The sequence below is a fragment of the Heloderma suspectum genome, chromosome 4 (genome assembly GCF_057233095.1).
Source record: "Heloderma suspectum isolate Gila_16-S chromosome 4, 16-S_ref, whole genome shotgun sequence".
Classification (NCBI taxonomy): domain Eukaryota; kingdom Metazoa; phylum Chordata; class Lepidosauria; order Squamata; family Helodermatidae; genus Heloderma; species Heloderma suspectum.
In genome coordinates this window covers 272283637-272303557 of record NC_139461.1, presented here as the reverse complement: position 1 = coordinate 272303557, position 19921 = coordinate 272283637, and the positions used below count along the sequence as shown (strand labels likewise).

Sequence of the window (19921 nt, the reverse complement as noted above, 5' to 3'; positions counted from 1 at the left end):
AGCATAATCCTGGTGTGCCTTATACTTAAAGAAGCAGATATTGACTTGGATCTTAAGATCCACAAGTGAATATTCCCTCACAGAGCAGCTCCTCGTTCCCCCTATGTCTTCACAGGGGCACTCTGGAATGTTTACCGTGTATACCTATGGTTGATACCTGCTAAGCTTATGCAGAAGAGTGAAGATGACCTGAAAATGGCTCCTCTTTAAATAGATGATTATTTTGTCTTACTGAGTGTCTCATCTTTACTAGTGTGTACCTGATTTTAAAATACAGCGTGGTCTTTTACAGCTGCGTGACATGACAAAAAAATGTATGCATTATTTGGTTTAATTCACAATTGTGCTATGAGTTTGTGACCTCTTTCATTGTGGTTGCTGTCACAAAAACATTCTTCCCGCAGTGCATTGTCACAGCACAAACACTCCACATCACATGCCTACTTCCTCTGCCTGTGTAAGACCCCCCCGTGTGGGCATGGAAATACTCTTCCTTAATGTTAGAGCAATACGACAATGCAACCAGTTACCTAGGGAGGTGGTGGGCTCTCCCACACTGGAGGCATTCAAGATGAAGCTGGACAGCCATCTGTCAGGGATGCCCTGACTTGGATTCCTGCATTGAGCAGGGGGTTGGACTCGATTGCCTTGTAGGCCCCTTCCAACCCTACTATTCTATGATTTTACTCAAGTGACCTGCACTTTTACGTGTTCATCTTTGGAGCCCACTGCAGCAGACACTACACTGAACATGTAATGTAAATTAGATCTCTGATCAGTCTTTGACTGAAGGGACAAATGCAACAGAAAAAAAGATACACTGCAGGCTGTACAGAAACCAAGTCACAGTTCTTTAGCCAAGCATATAACAACTCTTGTTAAGGAGAAACCTTCCCTTCTAAATGAAATTCCATCAGTATCCCAGTAAAATAACTGACCCAGAGGGCCATCTGCTAACACAGTTCTACATATACCACAAATACCCTAGCCCTGCACAACCTGACAAGTTACTCCTAAAACATGGCGTTTCAACAGCAGCTTCCATGCATCATAAAGCAAAAATTTCCAGTTTTTGTATGAGTCTCGGTGCCTACCTAAAACGGCTCACGTGCTTCTCTTGAAACATACAAGAGCTAACTTGATTGGCAATCGGTGGTTTGAAGTAAAGCCTAACTTTTTGCTGTGGTCTTTAATCTGTTTCATGCTACTCTAATAATACATGTAATGTCTTGAAAACAAACCTTCAAGAGGAACTTTTATTTTCTGTTATGTAGCCTACCATGTGTAATGCCACTGACTTTATTTCATGCCGTTAGGCATTGAGGTTTTACAGTCAGGAAACAGGCCCTTGGGATTGGAAAATGGCTTTTCTGTGGTCCTCAGAGCCAAGGTCAAATGTCACACAGACTCACCTTGGTTTCATTCGACTCTAAAGTTTGAATCAGGGTCAGCCCAGACTTTGAAGACAGCTGTTGATAACAAGTATGGAGTCTGCCCATGCTGCATTTTACTCGTTGATGTGCTAAGAATATGATCCTTGATCTTGTGCCTGATAATATGCTCATTTCAAGTAAATGCATGTTTATACAAATGACAATAAGAAGCCAAACCAGCAATTGTTCTGAAAGTGTTGAGAAAGGGAATGCTGTATGAATGAAACTCATAATGGCTGTCCACACTAAGCCATGGTTTGTAGAACAAGCCGGGATCTGAGCTGCAGACAACCAAAGAAGCTGCAGTTTGTTTAATCAAATGTTTGTTCCTGTCCACTCCACCTCCTCTGTGAATACTTGGCTAATGTCCTGAACATCTTTGTAGTGCTTGAGATGGCCTCAGTCCATACAACTGGCTAGCTGTAGAAATGGAGTGGGGTAACAAAGGGGCCGTATGCATGTAAAAGGGTTCTATGTGCATAAGCATGTATACTCATAGAGCTCCTTGCAAAGTGGGTGGGTGGAGATATATAGTACAGGTGTACAGCTCATTCATGCACGTGCCAAACATGCGGGGGGCATGCAAGGGACCTCCACCTCGAATTCTCTGAGAGCTCTCTCCATAGGCAGCCTGCCCCTGTTCTGATAGTAGCTGTAGTTCTTTTCTATAGCTGTTCTTGGAAGATGGTGCCATGAGACAGGTCTACAAGGCAAAAGCCTGGCTCACAAGGATATCCAGATGTGCTGGAACCTTGCTGACCAGCACCAGAGGCCCTCGAAATAAGCCACCTGCCACCAGTTTGCTTGCTTGTTTTGTTTATTACATTTCTATACCGCACAATAGCTGACGCTCTCTGGCTGGGTCACAGAAATTAAATCACAAACAAGAGAAACAGGTTTGCAGGATGTAAAAAAAAAAAATGTATAGGGTTTTTTGCATCCTGAGAACCTGTTACTCTTTGTGATTTACCTTGGATGCTCACCTCCTGTTTTCACAGAAATTAAAACTGCAAGTACAGCATAAAAACAATATAAAAAATAAAAGCATTAAAACTACAGTATAAAAGTACAACCAGCATAAAACTTAGCAGCAATGTAGAGTTTTAGAATACAATAACACATTTAAAACAGTGGAGCTAAAAGACTAGAATGCTAAAATTCCTGGGAAAATAAAAAGGTCTGCACCTGGTACCAGAAAGTGTGCAAATCAGGCAAACCGTAGCCAGTTTGCCAGCCAGTGAGGAAATCCAGAAGATGGCTGTGTTGTGGCTTGGCCCAGCGGATGTAGCATTCTAAGCAGTGGCTTGCTGTTATGCAGACCAATGCCTTTAACTTGGAGGTGAAGGATTTTGGAAGTCTAAAGCTCCTGGCTGAGCCAGGATTTGTGCTTTATGTTGCACAAAAAGATTGTGGTCCTTGTAAACTTTTAAAGTCTCTCCAGCATAGGGAGACCTCAGTTTCTGAACTGGTATTTCTAAAAGCTGTGCTTTGGCCCTTGGTACATGAATGTGTATGCCTCACAGAAGAATCTTCTAGAAAATTCGTCCATCTGTTTGGTATCCACAGCAGCAAATTCTTCTGATGCCATAGCCAAATAGTGTCCAATCTGAGGGCAGGCCTTGACCACAGGGATCTTGGTTTGTTTTTCATCCTCTAAAGAAACACAGGCTGAGTTTAAAGTGGCATTAAAAAGCAAAGTCATGAAAGACAAGGCTAAACGGAAGGTATGCTAGAGCAGTATAGCTATAGAACTATTAAACGTAGTCATGGCAGGTGTTGGCTTATGGCTAAAGCGTGCTCTCTAGCTTTGCCCGGAGACTCGCAAAGGAATGATGGGGTCAGAGTAAGCTTGTGTCTGTCTTATGCTTGGGATCGTCAATTTAAGAAATTAAGTATGTGTGCATCAGCGTAGCCTAACAAACAGCCATTGCTATGGGACAATGTAAGACTTGAGCTCACTACTTTTAGGAAGTGAGTCAAGTTCCCTGATTATCAGCAGTTTGGAAGAAATTAAGAACATAAGAGCCATGCTGGATCAGACCAAGGGTCCATCTGGTCCAACGTTCTGATCACACAGTGGCCATCCAGCTGTTGACACAAACCCACAAGCAGGACATGAGTGCAACAGCACCCTCCTGCCCATGTTCCCCAGCAACTGGCATATGTAGGCATACTTCCTCTGATACTGGAGGAAGCATATAGCCAGCAGGAGTAGTAGCTATTGATAGCCTTCTCCTCCAGGAATTTGCTCAATCCCCTTTTAAAGCCATCCAAATTGGTGGCCATCACTACAAATTAATAGGATTTAAAACAGAATTAGAAAATACCCAGTTAAATTAATGCACAGCATGTTTAAAGAAAAAAGAAAGTAAAACCACACACACACAGCGCGCGCAAGCTGTGAAAATCAGAAGGAGACTTAGCTAAGCAGCTAAGAGTGTGCATCCTCTTCCATCCCCTTAACATTAGACAAACAATAGTTTGATGATAGTGGAGTGCTGGCCTGGGGCCCTGTCCAAGCATTCTCAACACTTCTCAAGCAATCAGAATGAACTGTTCATGGCTAGAGGGCTGTGGGTCACAATAATGTATTGGGTTTGTTTTTTACTACTCCCTGATGTCCATCTATTGGAAAGGTTGAAAGAGTACTACTCCAAGGCTGGGATTGGTCCTTGTTAATCAGATTGTGTTCCTACACAAGTTTCTTCTGTTCATGATTTAATGTTTTAGTAGTTAGGGCTTTAGGAAAGAATGCCCCTGAAGGTAACGAGAGAACCTCTCTACCAATATTGCATAGAGACAAATGCAGTCTGTGCTAGTCTCTCTATTGTTCCTTTCTTCTTGGAGGATGGAAGTGAGGGAACTGGCATGGGCTAAATTTGGCACATCTTGTTTATATGGATCAAGTACTTCCCTGAGTACATCCTGACTCTCAAAACACCTCACAGTGAACACATCCTCATATCTTATTCTGAAAATTGCATGTTTTGTGTATTACATGTCACTTGCACTCATCTTTGTAGGCTCTGTATTGCATCTTTTCTTTTAAGATTTTTTTATTACATCGGGGCAAAAGAGCTGTGAGAGCATGTTCAGAGCAAGACAATAATTTTGTTTATTACCGTGATGCAGCAGTGCTGAAGAGAGAGCCGTGTAATGGCAGAAGTGAAAATAGGGAGAAATAACAGCCAGTAGAAAGGGAAAAGAACCCTTGGGAACAAATTGTGAAATAATACTGTTTCTTCAAGAGCCAATTACTCTGGTTGTTAGAATAACCCTCAGAAACAACATCCAAGATGCTTTCTTACGCAATGTGCTGGCCATGCTGTCGAAGAAAAGCCAGGACTGTCTAGAAGGGCCGTATCTAACAAAAGCCACATAATGGCTGCTCTCAATGCATAGAACTGCAAACAGATCCAATGTGTACTGCTTAGCGGAAGGCCTGTCAGATTTCATTTCCCTGCTGGGATGCTTTAGTTTGGTCTGATGAGGGCATGCCTGGCTGAAATAAACAGATAACCATCAGTCATGAAATCCACTGTGTTTTCCTGGCCTTTCCCCCATCATCCTGATTTACGTAAGCTCATGCCTGGATGATTGCAATGCATTATACTTGGGGTTACCTCTGAAGATGGTCTGGAAACCTCTGTTAGCACAGAATACAGCAGCAAGGCTGCTTACCAGGACTGTCTGTTTCAACCATATTACTCCAGTGCTGCATCAACTGCATCACTTGCCACTCAGTTTCTGGGCCCGATTCAAAGTGTTAGTGATGACTTCTAAAGCCCTAAGTGGCTTAGGACCAGTCTACCTGAAGGAGCACCTGCCCCCATATGGTCCTGCCTGATTGCTAAGGCCATCTTCAGAGGGTCTTCTCTGGATGCGCACAATGGTGCAAGGGAAAGAGCCTTTCCCTACCAGGGAAAGAGCCTTCTCTGTGGTGGCCCACATCTGAGGAATGCCCTTCCCAGAGATCCACCTGGTGTCTTCCCTGTACATGTTTAGAGGCCAGGTTAAGACTTTCATCTTCCAGCAGGTGTTTAATCTGTTGCTCTGATTTTTAAAATGTACTCTTGCTCTTTAATATTTTTTAATGTTTTAATATTGTAATATTTTGATATTTCCATTGTTTTATTTATTGTTTGGGCTGTTATTTTATTGTTTGGGGATTTTATGGTTGTAAATCACCCCAAGGGCTTCTGCCAGTGAGGTGGTATATACATTGAATTAATTAATAATTTATTTCTTAAATAGTTAATCTAATCCTGTTTTTATTTCCCTGTGACACTACTATGCATCACATTTGTGGGTCTATCCACATAATTCTAATTTGTGGGGACCAGATGAGGCATTTCATCCCTTCCGATCCATGCTGTCCACCTATGTGGGTTGCTTCAGGCTGCTTTGGTCTTGGCAAGCCCTTGACAGCCCAGTACAGAACAATTTGCACAGTTGGTTTCCCACAATAACTGTACCTGGGAGGTCTTTGCCCCAGAGGTGCTTTTTTTGGCAGAGGTACTTTGAATGCATAGGACTTTGGAAATCTGACCAGTTGGGACATCATTTTTTGTTTCTCAATAGAACATCCTTCTCCAACCTGGTGCCCTTGAAATGTGTTGGGCTACACCTCCCATATCACCAACCAGCACAGCTGGTGGCCATGCTGGCTGGGGATAATGGGTGTTGTAGTCTGCACATCTGGACAACACCAGGTTAGGGAAGGCCATAATAAGCAGAATGTGTCATTTCCTAGCATGCATTTTACCACGTTGCTGGGGAGTGTGGAAAATATGCAGATTACAGAGTTGTGCAAGAAGGGCCTTCACTGCCCAGATTTGCCACGTTTAAAATAATGTGTGTAAGAAGCCTTAGAGATGAATCCCTATGAACCAGGGGTGGGTAGGCTTTGGGCTTGTGGGATCGCCTTTTCTTTTTTTACTAGAACCCCAAAGTCCACTAAACAGAGTCATGTGCAAATGAGTGGAGGGGGAACACACATTGGAGTCAATTATACACTGCAACCCATGAGCCCAACACTGTGTATACAAATACAAATAGATATCCAGGTTGCTGTAGATCAGGGATTCTAATACAAAATTTTCACAGTAGCCAGTAGAGCTGCACAAAGACGTAGTCAAAGACAATTAATACTTCCATTTTACAGGTGAGGAACACTGAGACCAAGAGAGAAACATTTAGCACAAGCCCAGCCATGGCAGAGGTTTTTTTAAAAAAACATACACAAACTTTTTATTTTACTTGCTATTCTTAAACTTCTGGGAGTCAGAAGAAACCCTTGTTGATCTATTGCAATTCATCCAGAGTTCTGCCAGTAGAAGCTCATACACCTTATGCTTGCCCCTGCTGTAGTCAAATACAGACACTAACACATTGGGCTGGCCTTATTTTATTTATTTATTTATTTATTTCATTTCTATACCGCCCAATAGCCGAAGCTCTCTGGGCGGTTCACAAAAATTAAAACCAAACAACACACAATAAAACAATTTAAAATATATAGAACATTAAAACCACAATATAACAATACAACCACAATAAAAACCTAGCAGCAGTACAGGAGTTTAAAATACAGATTTAAAACAGCAAAGATAAAAATTTAGAAAGCTAAAATGCTAAAATGCCTGGGAAAACAAAAAGGTCTTCACCTGGCGCCGAAAGGAATACAATGTAGGTGCCAAGCGAACCTCACTAGGGAGCTCATTCCAGAGCCGGGGTGCCACAACAGAAAAAGCCCTCCTCCTAGTAGCCACCCGCCTCACTTCCTTTGGCAGGGGCTCATGGAGAAGGGCCGCTGATGATGATCTTAAGGTCCAGGCAGTCACATATGGGAGGAGGCAATCCTTCAGGTAACCTGGCCCCAAGCCGTTAAGGGCTTTGAATGTTAACACCAGCACTTTAAATCGGGCCCGGAAATGGACTGGCAGCCAGTGCAGCTGGAAAAGTACTGGCGTAATATGAGCTCGCAGGCCAGTCCCTGTTAACAATCTTGCTGCCCTATTTTGGACCAGCTGAAGTTTCCGGACCGTTTTCAAAGGCAGCCCCACGTATAACGCATTGCAGTAATCCAGATGAGAAGTTATCAGAGCATGGATCACTGTAGCTAGGCTATCTCTGTCCAGATAAGGGCGTAGTTGGTATACCAGCCTACGCTGATAAAAAGTGCTCTGTGCCACTGAGTTCACCTGTGCCTCAAGCGACAGCTCTTATATCTGGTAGCAACTCTGGCTGATGTCTTTACAGAGCCTTTTCCCCTTCTAGTTGTATTATTTCCATCCTCAAATCATCATTCTTTGATCCTTCCTACCTTAGAAATGTTCCCGAACAGTTTCACGTATTTTGGGTGCAGGAGGGGATCCCGGTGGCACCGCAGGTATCCATCAGCCGTCTGCCCACCACACACACAGCACACCTGAGGAGCTGCAATCAGGTAACAAATTTGTTAGGGCCTTCTTTAGTGATAGCAGCTCCAATACATCATCAAGAGCAAAGGTCTATCAGAGCCTTCCCCAACCTGGTGCCCTCCAGAGGGGTTAGACGAGAGGTGCACAACCTTTTGGTCCTGAGGGCCGCTTGTGATGCTCGCTCGGGGTCACATACGCGTGTGCACACACATGGGCTCACAGATGCACACATACAGACATCCCAGTGAACCGGATGCAAATAGCTCTTTCCTTACCACTAGCAGGGGCCGGAAAAGAACAGCCTGTATGAGGATTTCTGGAGGAGGGAGAGATTGGCACTAGGAGGATCAGGACACATTTGAAGGCCTCAGTAAAGGCCTCAAGGGCCACAGGTTGTGCACCCCTGTGTAAGGCTAATACTGGTTGGGGATCATGGGATTTATAGTCCGAAACATTGGGAGGGCACCAGTTGGGGAAGGCTGGTTTACTGTAATTTCTTGCAGAACAAACATTTTAGTCTGTCTTTGTTATGGATCCATGAATAACCCTTCTGAAATGCTATCCTGCATATTATTAATTTGCATATGTTCTGTAACAATACGTTTTTAGACAGTGCTCCTACTGAAACTATAATTTAACACTTACTTAACACCAGCAGAATATGTAACTTTTTACAGATGTGATACACCCCCTTCCTGGAAGGCTTAACAAATATGGGCCAAAATCAAGGGACTGACAATCAGTAATAAAGATATGCTAGGGGACACTCCCATAGCTGAGGAGGACCAGGTAAGATAGAGGCTAAAATAATTTGTAAAAGAGGCTTGGGGAATGACCCTATGGCCCCTAGACAGTGTCTGTGGGGCCACAGGATAGTTTGGATTCCCAGATCTGATGTCGGAGACAGCTCTGGGAATTGGAGCTCCAACCCCCCTCCCCCTTGCAGCCTGTGTGGAAAGACCTACGCCGGCTACCTCTCTAAGGTCAGAAACACAACCTCGGAGAGGGGAGAAAGGGGGAATTTTGGTGGGGGGGAGGAGGAGGAGACTGGAAAGGCCAGGATATCCTGATGCCTCTCCAGTCTCCTTCCCTCCCCCTCAGAGACGGTTTTGCTAGATGGGCAAAAAAGCCCATCTAGCAAAAATGCAGGGCAGGAGGACAGGGTAGCGTAAATCGCCTTCACTGCTCCTCCCACTCTGCAGAGGATGACCATAAGCCTCTGAGTTCGGAGGCTTACAGTCATCACAATAGGACTGCGAGCTTAAGGTGCAATCCTATAGTCTCTGGGAGGATGTCCCAGGTGCCATAAGACAGATCAATCTCCCCCTCCAAGGGCAGACAGAGGGGCAGATCCAACCTCAGAACTTCCCTCCGAGCCCCCACAGAAATATCCACAGCTGTTACCTCTCCACTGGAGCTCCTGGAAAGGCAGTGGATCGGCGGAACGATGTGGGCAAATTGAGGGAGGCTTTGAATCCACAGCATCCAAAGACCTCCCAATCTCAAACATGGCCCCAGCATGGGCAGGGCGGGGGGTAGAGATTTATGTTAGCCCTGGAGCTGGTGTAAATGGTTTCTCTCCCATTGCAAGCAAATCTTTGAGAAGTGTATGAAGTTACTTACTTCACCACCAAGTGAAGTAAGTCCAGTCCACCAAGTCTGTGAGGTCAAGCTCTAGAGAGGGATACACTGATGAAAACTTCTTAAACCTCTTTCCAAACCTAGGCATCTGTAAGTTGAGGCATGAAGGAAACTGAAAGAGAAGACTCTGTTTAGAGTATTGTTATATGTTTTACTGTAGTTGGCTCAAGATGAATTGGACAAAAAACTGTTACTTCTGGATGGCTGTTGCTGTGTTTTGAGGTTTTAAAGATATCAGGTCTCTAGTCTGAAAGACTCTGTGGATGTCTATGCAACTTGCATAGATTTATTGCAGAAGACTATGACGCTTGGGATTTGGGTTCAGATCTCAGCTATGGGACGGGAGCCTTCCAGGTATCATCAGGCCAAACAAAATGAACATTATAAAGCACTTTGAATGTTCCAACAAAAACAAATACAAAGTATTGTTCTTGAAAAGTAAGAAGGCAATCATTCCTAGTAGGGGTGCAGTGAGATCTCTTTCCACTCCTCTATTTGTCTTGAACATCCCCCATCCAGCTTTTCATCCATACACTGTTTAAGGGTGTGATCCTATTCATGTTTAGACAGAAAAAAAGTCTCACAACTCCCAGCGTTCTCCCCCCACATGGCTAGCTGGGGAATGCTGGGAGCTGCAGGACTTTTTTCCCATCTAAACATGACTAGGATTGCACCCTAAGTAACTTGAGCTCTGGAAGGAGTGGAGGAGAGAATGAGAGCTGTTGAGCTCTGTGGGGGCCACTCCGCCCACAGGCACTGTGCTCACAATGGGGAGGATTGTCCCCCACCCAAGTATGCACAGTGTTACCTGCATCCAATGCGTACCTCATCCAACTTTAGGCCGTATGAGAGCAAGGAATTCTCCAGGAGCTGCTGAACACTGGGCACTTTGATCGTAGCATTGTTCTCTGCAAGGAGCTGATAGCAATTATACTGTAGCACTTTGTCGGCTGACCTAAAGTTTTACAGGGAAGGAGGAAAGCTAAGTGGTTCAGAAGCAATTAGCTAGTATAATTCTGCCCAAAACAGAATCAAAAGATGAAGTGAGCACTTGCTCCAAGCCCAGCAACAACACACACACCTATCAGGGCCAAGATCTTCCAGAGGAATATTGTCTTAGTCCATTAGAAGAGAAAGCAGCAAATGGTACAACACTACTATGGGTGCCATAGCTGGGTGCCATTCAGGGGCACTTTGAGCTTTTCTCTCCAGCATTTATCTGAAGGCAAATAGCATGAGCAAACCAATCCCCCACTCCTGGTCAGTGCAATACAGGTGGCTGTGCGGTCCAGGACTTCTTTTTTAGTTGTCAGCATTAGGGAATTGTGACTTGGGTTGCCTGCTGACCAGGGAAAACAACAGCCTGGCCTGACTAGGGGTGGACTTCTTCTGAATGCTTCTTCTCGCATTCAGGTCAGCTAAGGAATGGGTGAGAATTCCATTCAGTCCTTTTTTAGATAAGAACAAAATGGAAAGAACTTGAGCTTTTAAAAAAAAGTTGAAGGGGGGAGAAAGCAAAACTGACAGCCAACTACCAGAAATCCCTCCCAACGACCTTCCGAGACAATTTGTTAAAAGCTGTACTCCTTAGGCCAGCCTTCCTCAATCTGGTGCCCTCCAGGGTTTTGGACCACAATTCCCAGCATACCTGAGCATTATCCATCCTGGCTTGGACTGATGGGAGCTGAAGTCCAGAACACCTAGAAGGTACCAGGTTGGAAAAGGCTGCTTTAGGCAAACCAGTGGTTTTTGCATTGAATTCCCTCCCTGGACCATCCAAAAACTACTGGGCTCCACATCCCAATTGGTCCCAAACCACTGTGATCCACCCCTAATGCCACTGGGCTCCACCCTTGGCTTTACTCCCAAACCCATCTGAGCTCCACCACTAGGCATTGCCCAGGTACCAGAATTTCTGATTTCCAAGAGTTGGCATCCCCAGCCATGATGACAGATACCACTGGTGATAGCTGAGAGATAAACATGATCAATGAATCAAAACGCTTACCGGATTTTGAGCAAGGATTCGACCTCCCCTAGAAGGGCATTCAAGAATTCCTCTGGATCTGTAAACCAGAGCAGCCATGAGGATAGCAAAGGGCCACAAACAATATGCAGAAATATGCTTCAAGCATCCATAATCTGTGCAATCCCCATTAATGGACACAGCCTTCCCCAACCTGGTGCCTTCCAGATGTTTTGGACTACAACTCCCAGCATTCCTGACCATTAGCCATGCTGGCTGGGGAAGATGGGAGTTGACGTCCAAAACATCTGAAGGGGACCAGGGTGGGGAAGGCTGTTCTAGTTGCTTTGAAGTGTCTGTATGGTGTGTGTGTGTGCGTGTTTCAAGGGGAGGAAGAGAAACAAGCAGTGGCAAGGTGACCTCAGTGCCAAGTGAGGTGCAGCAGGCAGCATATCATGCCATCATCACTCACCTTTCTCCTCTGTCATGAAACTGTCGCATCGCAGCAACTGCCTCAAGTTCATCACATCCTCAGCTCCCACGTAGCCGTCCCTGGCAAGGAGGATCAATACTTTCATGAGCTGCATGCCAGCCTACCTGCCTAGTGGCTTGACCACTTAACACCGAATGCTAATTAATAGGCAGCCCAGAGCAGCTAGCAATGCAGGTCCACACCTGCCTGCTAGCAGTTTTGGGGGTAGCCAGAGAAAGAGAAGGGAGCATGTGTTATTGCAGCTACCTGGCAAAAATAAGCCTTGAGGACCAGAAAGTGTAGGGCACTGCTGCTTTGGCAGGAACTTATGTTGTTTCAAGTCTGGTATTGCTCTGTCTGCCTCCTCTCCCAGGCTCAATTTGTATAATTGCAAACATGGAGTTATTGCTATGCCTGCAGCACTACTGTCTTCTCTGGCCAAATACAGAACTGCACGTTTTATCAGAAAGAAACCAATCCTGTAAAAGGCAGTACTATAACTTCCTGTTGTGTCTTATTTATTTATTTATTTATTTACTTACTAACTGCATTTACATCTTGCCTTCCTCCAATGAGCTCAATATGATGTACATGGTTCTCTCTCTCACCCACCCCATGCTAATTTTATCCTCACAACACCCCTGCAAGGTAGGTGGGGCTGAGAGATAGCGACTGCCTTCAGGTCACCCAGTGAGGTACATGGCCATCCCCCGATGTCATTCGGCCTAGGGAGGGCTGCAGGGCGGTCATCTGTTCCCCCCTCCCAATTTTAGTGCCTCACCCCCACAGTAAACATACAGCTTAGTTAAATTATGGAATTCACTCCCACAAGATATAGTGATGGCCGCCAGCTTGGTCAGCTTTAAAAGGGGATTAAACAAATCCACGGAGGAGAAGTCTATAAATGGCTACTGGTTACGATGGCTATATATAGACTACCTCTAGTATCAGGGGCAGTATGCCTCTGTATATATTGCTGGAGAACACAAGTGGGAGGGTGCTGTTGCACTCATGTCCTACAATTTGTGGGCTTCCCATAGGCATTTGGTTGGCCACTGTGCAAACAGAATGCTGGACTAGATAGGCCTCCAGTTTGATCCAGCATGGCTCTTCCTATGTTCTTATGATGTTACAATACTGGCAGCACAGTCCTATACCTATCTACTCAAACATAAGTCCCAGCCAGGATAGGGGATGTGCCTGATCTCGTCTGATCTCGGAAGCTAAGCAAGGTCAGTCCTGGTTAGTACTTGGATGGGAGACCGCCTGGGTCTTGACCGCCTGGGTCAATCAGGCTTCCTGCATTGAGCGGGGGGGGGGGGTGGACTCGATGGTCTTGTGGGCCCCTTCCAACCCTATGATTCTATGATTTAGTTCAATGGGTCTTACTCCCAGGTAAGTGGGTATAGGATTCTGGCCTAAGCATCATTTATTCTCTGGACCCAATATAGCAAGAATTATCCTAGTTTTCCAGCCCCAGAATATCCAGGACTTGTCACATTCACTGACTTGCCATGATGGTTTAAGCAGGTTTACGTTTGTAGTATAAATGTGTTCCCGTTGCTTGTAGCAGTTCCCGCCCTTCCCCTGTTAATGTCTTTTAAACTGCTGATCTTTCCTTGGTAACACCATTTTATAAATGGCATTGTGCTATTTTTCACCTCCTTTTCTCAAGCTAAAAAATTTCTTCAGTGATGGTCAATAGCCATCTCATTGACACAGTAAGCAATAAATAATAGTCCAGTACTGAAAACATCAAAGACTAAATCCCATCAGCACAGTCCAGGCACTTGAGAAATGCAATGGAACTCACTGTCTTAACGGCTGAACAATCTGTCACCTCAGGATTTGCTGTGCTGTTGTATCATGCACCTCAGCAGAATACAGGATGCCATCCAAGGCAGAGGAGAAACTGAATAAACTGTCAAGAAACAAACACAGACACACACTAAATGCATGAACTGGAACATGAAGGAGATGTAATCACTGATAAATACAAAATAGATGCCACTGCCTGTTACCACCCAGTCCCAGCCCAATCACTGATGGTGCTAGTCCAAAGATAGTAACATCCCCCAGACAGATGTGTACCACTTCATCTTCATCCACTTGGCCATTTTCTAGGAGGTGGAGGGAAACAAACTTTTGGAAAATAATCAAAGCATTGTCAATAGAAAAGGCAGCAGTGGCCCAGCAAAATAAAGGGGACAAGGGTTGGTAAGGCATTGCTGGGGTGCAGGGCCGGCCCTACCATTAGGCAGACTGAGGCAGTTGCTTCAGGGAGCAGACAGAAGATGATGTGGAGGATGGTGGGTGGCAGCAGTGGCAGCAGCAGCAGCCCCCTCCCCTGGCCATTCCTCTTTGCTGGAGAATAAAACTGTTCCACGTCACCTGTCCTGTGCCCCCTAAGCTAGTCCAGTGCTCTCCAGTGTGGTGGAGGATGCTGAACCACCACCAGCATTGATGCAAGATTCAACTGCTGGTCTGTTTAGCTTCTGTAGGTGGAATGTGGGGTGCCACCTTGTCTGCCTCAGGCAGCAAGATGTATTGGGCCAGCCCTGCTGGGGTGCAGGAGACAGTGTGGGATGAAGGAAAGATCGCACAACTGGGTCCCGTCTAGAGCTAACCCTGAGCAAACCTGAAGAGGGTAGTGTCTAGGTAGCAAGAGTTGCAATGCCCCTGGATGCCCCTCATGGCACCTTCCATCTTCCGCAGGACTTCATGTTCCCATGCTGCCTTGTCTTCATCTGCCAAGTGCTGGATTAGGTAACTGCCCTCTAGAAGAAGAGTTTGGGGTATGTTAGATGATGGCCCTACATTTGCCATGGTAACAAATACTTAAAGCAGCCACTTCACTGGAGTAATGTGTTCAAAAAACAAACATAACCAAGCCTCATTAAAAAAAAAAGGGAGAGGTAATGTCAGTGTGGTGTAGCGGTTAGAGTATCAGCTTAGGCCCAGGGAGACACTGGTTCAAATCCCCACTCAGCCATGGGGTGACCTTAGGCCAGTCACTATAGGCCTATTCAGGCTTTCAGTATGTGTGGGTACCAAATGCATTAAAAGGCTATCAAGAACGTATGGGCTAGCCTTGCCCTATGTGCTGCCACACATACTGACCAATGTGTGATTAGCTTCAGTCTGAAAGGGGCCATGTACATATGGATGTATATGCATAGGGCTTCCTCCACATGTGGGCGAGAACCCTGGTGAATCAGGTTCTTGTGCCCTTGGAGGGAGCCCTTCAGGTGTACACATGGCCCTGGTCAGACTGATGCTGATTGTGCATTGGCCAAGTGTATGGCCAGTGTGTGCGTGGCCACCTAGAGCAGGGGTGGGCAGCTTGTGCCCCTCAGTTGTTTTGGCCTACAACTCCCATCATGCCTCACCATTGGCTATGCTAGCTAGGGCTGATGGGAGTTGTAGGCCCAAACATCTAGAGGTCCACAAGTTGCCCATCCCAGACCTAGAGTGGGGCTAGCCCATGTGATAGCCTCTTCACATGTCTGGTACCATGGGTGCCAAACTCCTGAACAGGGCTTATTTCTCAGCCTAACCAATCTCACAGGGTTGTCCTGAGGGTAAAATGGGGAGGCTACAACCATGTATTTTGCTCTGATAAAAAGATATAAGCAATCAATCAACAGTTCAGAAAATACAGTCACTGTAGAGTAGGGGTGGCCAAATTGTGGCGTTCCAGATGTTTTGGCCTAAACTCCCATCCATCCTAGTATATTTTATTCAGAGGAGGAAAAAATACATAAATAAAAAACCCACAAACTATATCACAATTCATTTGGATCATCTTCCAAATACAAATGTATCCAGCCTACCCAACTTATAATTATTCCAAAATATAATAAATGGATGCCATGTAGCAAAATAATAACAGTTCAATTTCTCTAGTCAGACCAACCATGTACTCAATCTGTCAGTTTATCCATTCTGGTAATTGCCAGAACCTTCATCCTATTTGTCTCCAGTAGGGGCTGTAGGCTTCTTCCAGTGCCAGGCTATTGTAATTTTTGCAGCAATTAATACATTCGTAATTAACATCTTAATAGATGTATTTGGTAATTCTGGGATACAGTTCATTAAGAAAGATCATACCGTACATCTACTCCCATTATCTGATAAATCCTTTGTAAAACAGACTTCCAAAAATTCTGAATTAGGACACTCCCAAAACATATGGAACAAATTGGTCAGCAAATAAAATAAACACAAGTAATCTAAACAATAAAATCTTAACAAATAAAAGTGAGTTTTACATTGCAGGATGGGGTTACAGGTATGTCTTAGATCTGGAATGGTAGAAGACCTAAAGCTACCATTTAGGTAGCTTTATTTGGTTCTGTCTATACCAAATAACTAAATGATATTTTAATCAGTAAATCAAGTAACAAAAAATGAATTTAGGGCCCTTAACCTAGGAGCGTCTGATGGCAGTGTTGGTCCAACCACAAAAGCAACCCAAGTATTTGGTTGGGGTGACAATATTTTTAGTGGTGCCAATAGCCCCTAGCACCCTGTGTCATTGGAAGGGATCTTGTGGAGTTCCTTTCAGATTGTGCAGTATTGCTGCTTGGGGCAGCCAAATGTCTTGCACCAGACAGGTAAAACAGCGCAAAGCAGACTTCACTTACCAGTGATCTTGCCAGATGTCACTAGAGCTAAGTAATTAGGAGACAGTTGTCTCTAAGCTGCTGTCAAGGGCTCCTTGGAGGCCTCTCTCAGTCTAATCCAGTAGCCAAGTCCAGACACAGACAAAGGGATTCCTTTCAAAGCTTTATTCCTCTTTTACAACTTAACAACTCTACCGTTAGCAACTAGATATGAGCAGCAGAGTACCTATGCCCTAAGTTGGAACAGTTGGTCCCCGTTTGAAAGGGAATTACTGGCAGACCCCTGAACTTAAGGACTAGGGAGAGTCCTTCCCCTTTTCCCTTGGATCCTCTGGGCGCAGTTGTTGTTTGCGTGCCAACCGGGCACTACGCCTCCCTTCTGCGCCTTCCATTTGGCACCGCTCTCTGCGTCAGCGTCGCGCGTCCATCAAGTCTGCTTACCATGCTCTGTCACTCCCAGGACTGCTATCTAAGCTAGGAATGCTGATGGGAGGAATCTCTGTCAGCTGTTGGCCCTGGGAAAGAGGAGCGTGCTCCTCTCCCAGGAGCGACTGCTCTTCCTCAGAATCAGAACTACTCTGGGATTCTATGGGCTCAGTGTCCACCCTGACAGCTGCAGAACTCTATGGCAGGAAATATTGTACAAGCAAACTTGAAATATCGGGGGCAGTCAGTGGGGTGAAGTAGTCATCGTGCCCAACCCTTTGCTGGCTCTTACCTTTCTTCTGGTATCTTTGGCCAATCTCTGTGCACTCAAGGGAGTTGGTTACACTGGAACTAACAGTGATAATTTTGCTTGCATCAATTTTCAGCCTAGAATTCACAAGGGGAATAATCCCTGGTTTCTGATGCGGTTTGATAAATTGAGAGAAGTGTGATTACTGCTGAGAATGAGGCATTTTCCGTAAGAGAGAATCTATACTTTCCCCCAAACTTGTTGTTGCAAGGACAACTCTGGTTTATTTTAGAAGTAATTCCATTTGTTGAAGCTAGTAGATATTTTAGAATGGTCATGGGTGGTAAAGGGCACGGGACACGAAGATGCCTATAAGCACGGGGTTTAGGATTTGGTTTAGGCTTAGAACCTGATTATCTAAGAGACCGCCTTTCTTGCTATGAACCTGCCTGGGTATTAAGATCTGCAGGAGAGGCCTGTTTGAAGGTGCCATTACCTGCAGAGGCCCAGTTCTCAGGCATGCGTGAAAGAGCTTTCTCCTGTATTGCTCCCAAACTACAGAATGCACTCCCTTGAGAACTACAACTCCCTTGGCCTTTAGAAAGGCTGTGAAGACACATCCTTTCAATTTCGCCTTTTAAAAAATGCAGTTTTCATGCTTGAACTGTTTTTAACATTCTTGTTTTTCTTGTTTTAAAGTTTTATTGTTTTAAATGGTTGTACGCCACCTTGATGGCTTTTTAGCAGATAAGACGGTATAGGAATGTTAATAACTAAATACATTAGGGGAACAAAGACTGAGCTGTGGAATGGGATGGGGAGTCCCAAGGCTTTGCTCCGCAGTAAGTGAAAACTTGTTTTGTTACGAGTAGCACAACAGCATCCAGAAACCAAACCCTGTTAAGACCTCACCAGCAGCTCCACCTCAATGCGGATCATCTTCAGCTCTCCACTGCCAGGCTTCCTGCGTTGTTCCCAGAAGCCTCTCACAACGCCAACAGTCACCACTCGACCACATCTCAGCCGTACCACATCGTGGATTTGCAGGGAGCAAATGGAAGCGAAGAGCTGCTCATTGCAAAGCAAGCTGTGCCTCTTTTGTGGGCTCTCAATGGTGAGCAAGAGGGCAGCCTGGTGCTGGCTGAGGGGCTTGACATGGCCGCTTGTCAGGGCTATGGCAGGTCTGGATTTTAGATCGACAATGCGACCCATGCTGTGCTTGCCATCCACAAGGCATCCGATAGAACCCAAGGGGATCTTCTTTCTGCCTACGTGGATCTCTCGAGTCACACTGAAGGCCTCTTTCTTCTCAAGAGCAAATTCCATGACTGGGGATGCAACCTGTAAACATGGAGGGCAGTCATGATGAGTTGAGGTTGTCTCAAAGGCAGTTAAGATGGCCAGGTGTCCTCCATTGCAGAGGACAGTCCTCTACTTGAAGGGCTGCACAGTTCATGTCCAGCTTAAGGATAAAGAACCATAAGAAAGGCAAACAGGGGCTTTGAAGTTGCCCATCAACAGTTAACACCTGGACAGCAGGCTGAGCAGCAGGGCACACAGATCACCTGTTCAGTCTTCCCTACTATGGTGAGATGTATTGCATTTCTATTTAAATTACAGTTATTATTTCTAATCTGCATCTATACATATACATTAGTATATGCAAATGTTAGGCAAATTGCTATACTCTTTTGTCCTCTTTTTTGGCAATGTGTAAGTGACCATCCTACTTTAAGGACCATACTAAAGCCATAAATTCTGGATGGGTTTTATAGGATGAATAGGGCTGTTGCCTGATTAAAGAAATCCTAATTGCTCAACCACCTTAGCTGACTCATCAATTTAATGTACATACATTTGCATATGAGTAAAAGCAGTAGTTCTGACAACAAAGAGTACTGTGGCAGCAACCCACTTGACCTGATTCAAGAAATCAATGACTGCTTAGTTCAGAACTTTTATACAACCTCATTTTTGCAGAGTCCCCCCCCCCCATTACAGAACCGAAAGTTAACTTTGTCCACAAAATTCCTGCCAAACTGAGCAAAACAATGGCATGTGACAAATTATTTCCACTGGCTATTGTAAATCGAATTATTTCCTAATTTCTGAACTTATTTCATGGTAATCTATAAGAGACATGGAATGCATTATTTATATAAATGCAGTAAATATAAACCAGGATTAGAAAATAGGAATTCTACACTAAGAAATCCCAAAGGCTATATCCAGAAAACTTCCCATTTTCTAAAATATTGAAACAAAGATCATAATTGGATTTTAATGGCATTGTAATACATTTTGTATTTTGATTTTTAGGGAAGTATTTTTGTTTGACTGTTTCGCCCCAAACTGTAATTATTATATTATAGTTAATGCTGGTAGGGATCTTTCTTTCTTTCTCTCTCTCTCTCTCTCTTTCTGCCTGCCTTTTGTTATATCCAAATTGGCCTAAAACTCACAATAATTAGGAAAAACCAGTTACCAATTTCTTGCCTTTATACTTTTTTCACTGATTACACAGAAAAATCGTCTATCCTATCAATTGATGTCACATAACTCCATGAAGCAGAACTTTGCTTACCTGGCCTAGGAAGGGATCTGGTGTCTGGTTTGTCAGTTGCTGTAAAGAGCCTGCTTTGTGGTTTTTATAAATAGCACCAAGGGTGTGTCCTGCCTTTTGTGT

General features: G+C 44.7%; 1 protein-coding gene across 1 annotated transcript; it reads right to left on the bottom strand.

Moving 5' to 3' along the window:
- Window positions 1-2907: 2907 nt before the first annotated feature.
- LOC146348717 (ubiquitin carboxyl-terminal hydrolase CYLD-like) lies at window positions 2908-18585 on the bottom strand. The gene is given in 11 exon segments (XM_084851679.1): window positions 2908-3086; window positions 4742-4931; window positions 7759-7874; window positions 9503-9608; window positions 10322-10451; window positions 11505-11562; window positions 11935-12014; window positions 13748-13855; window positions 14573-14711; window positions 17278-17404; window positions 18148-18585. Coding segments are annotated over 11 exon segments (1647 nt in total). The 5' UTR covers window positions 18562-18585.
- Between the last annotated feature and the right edge of the window lie 1336 nt (window positions 18586-19921).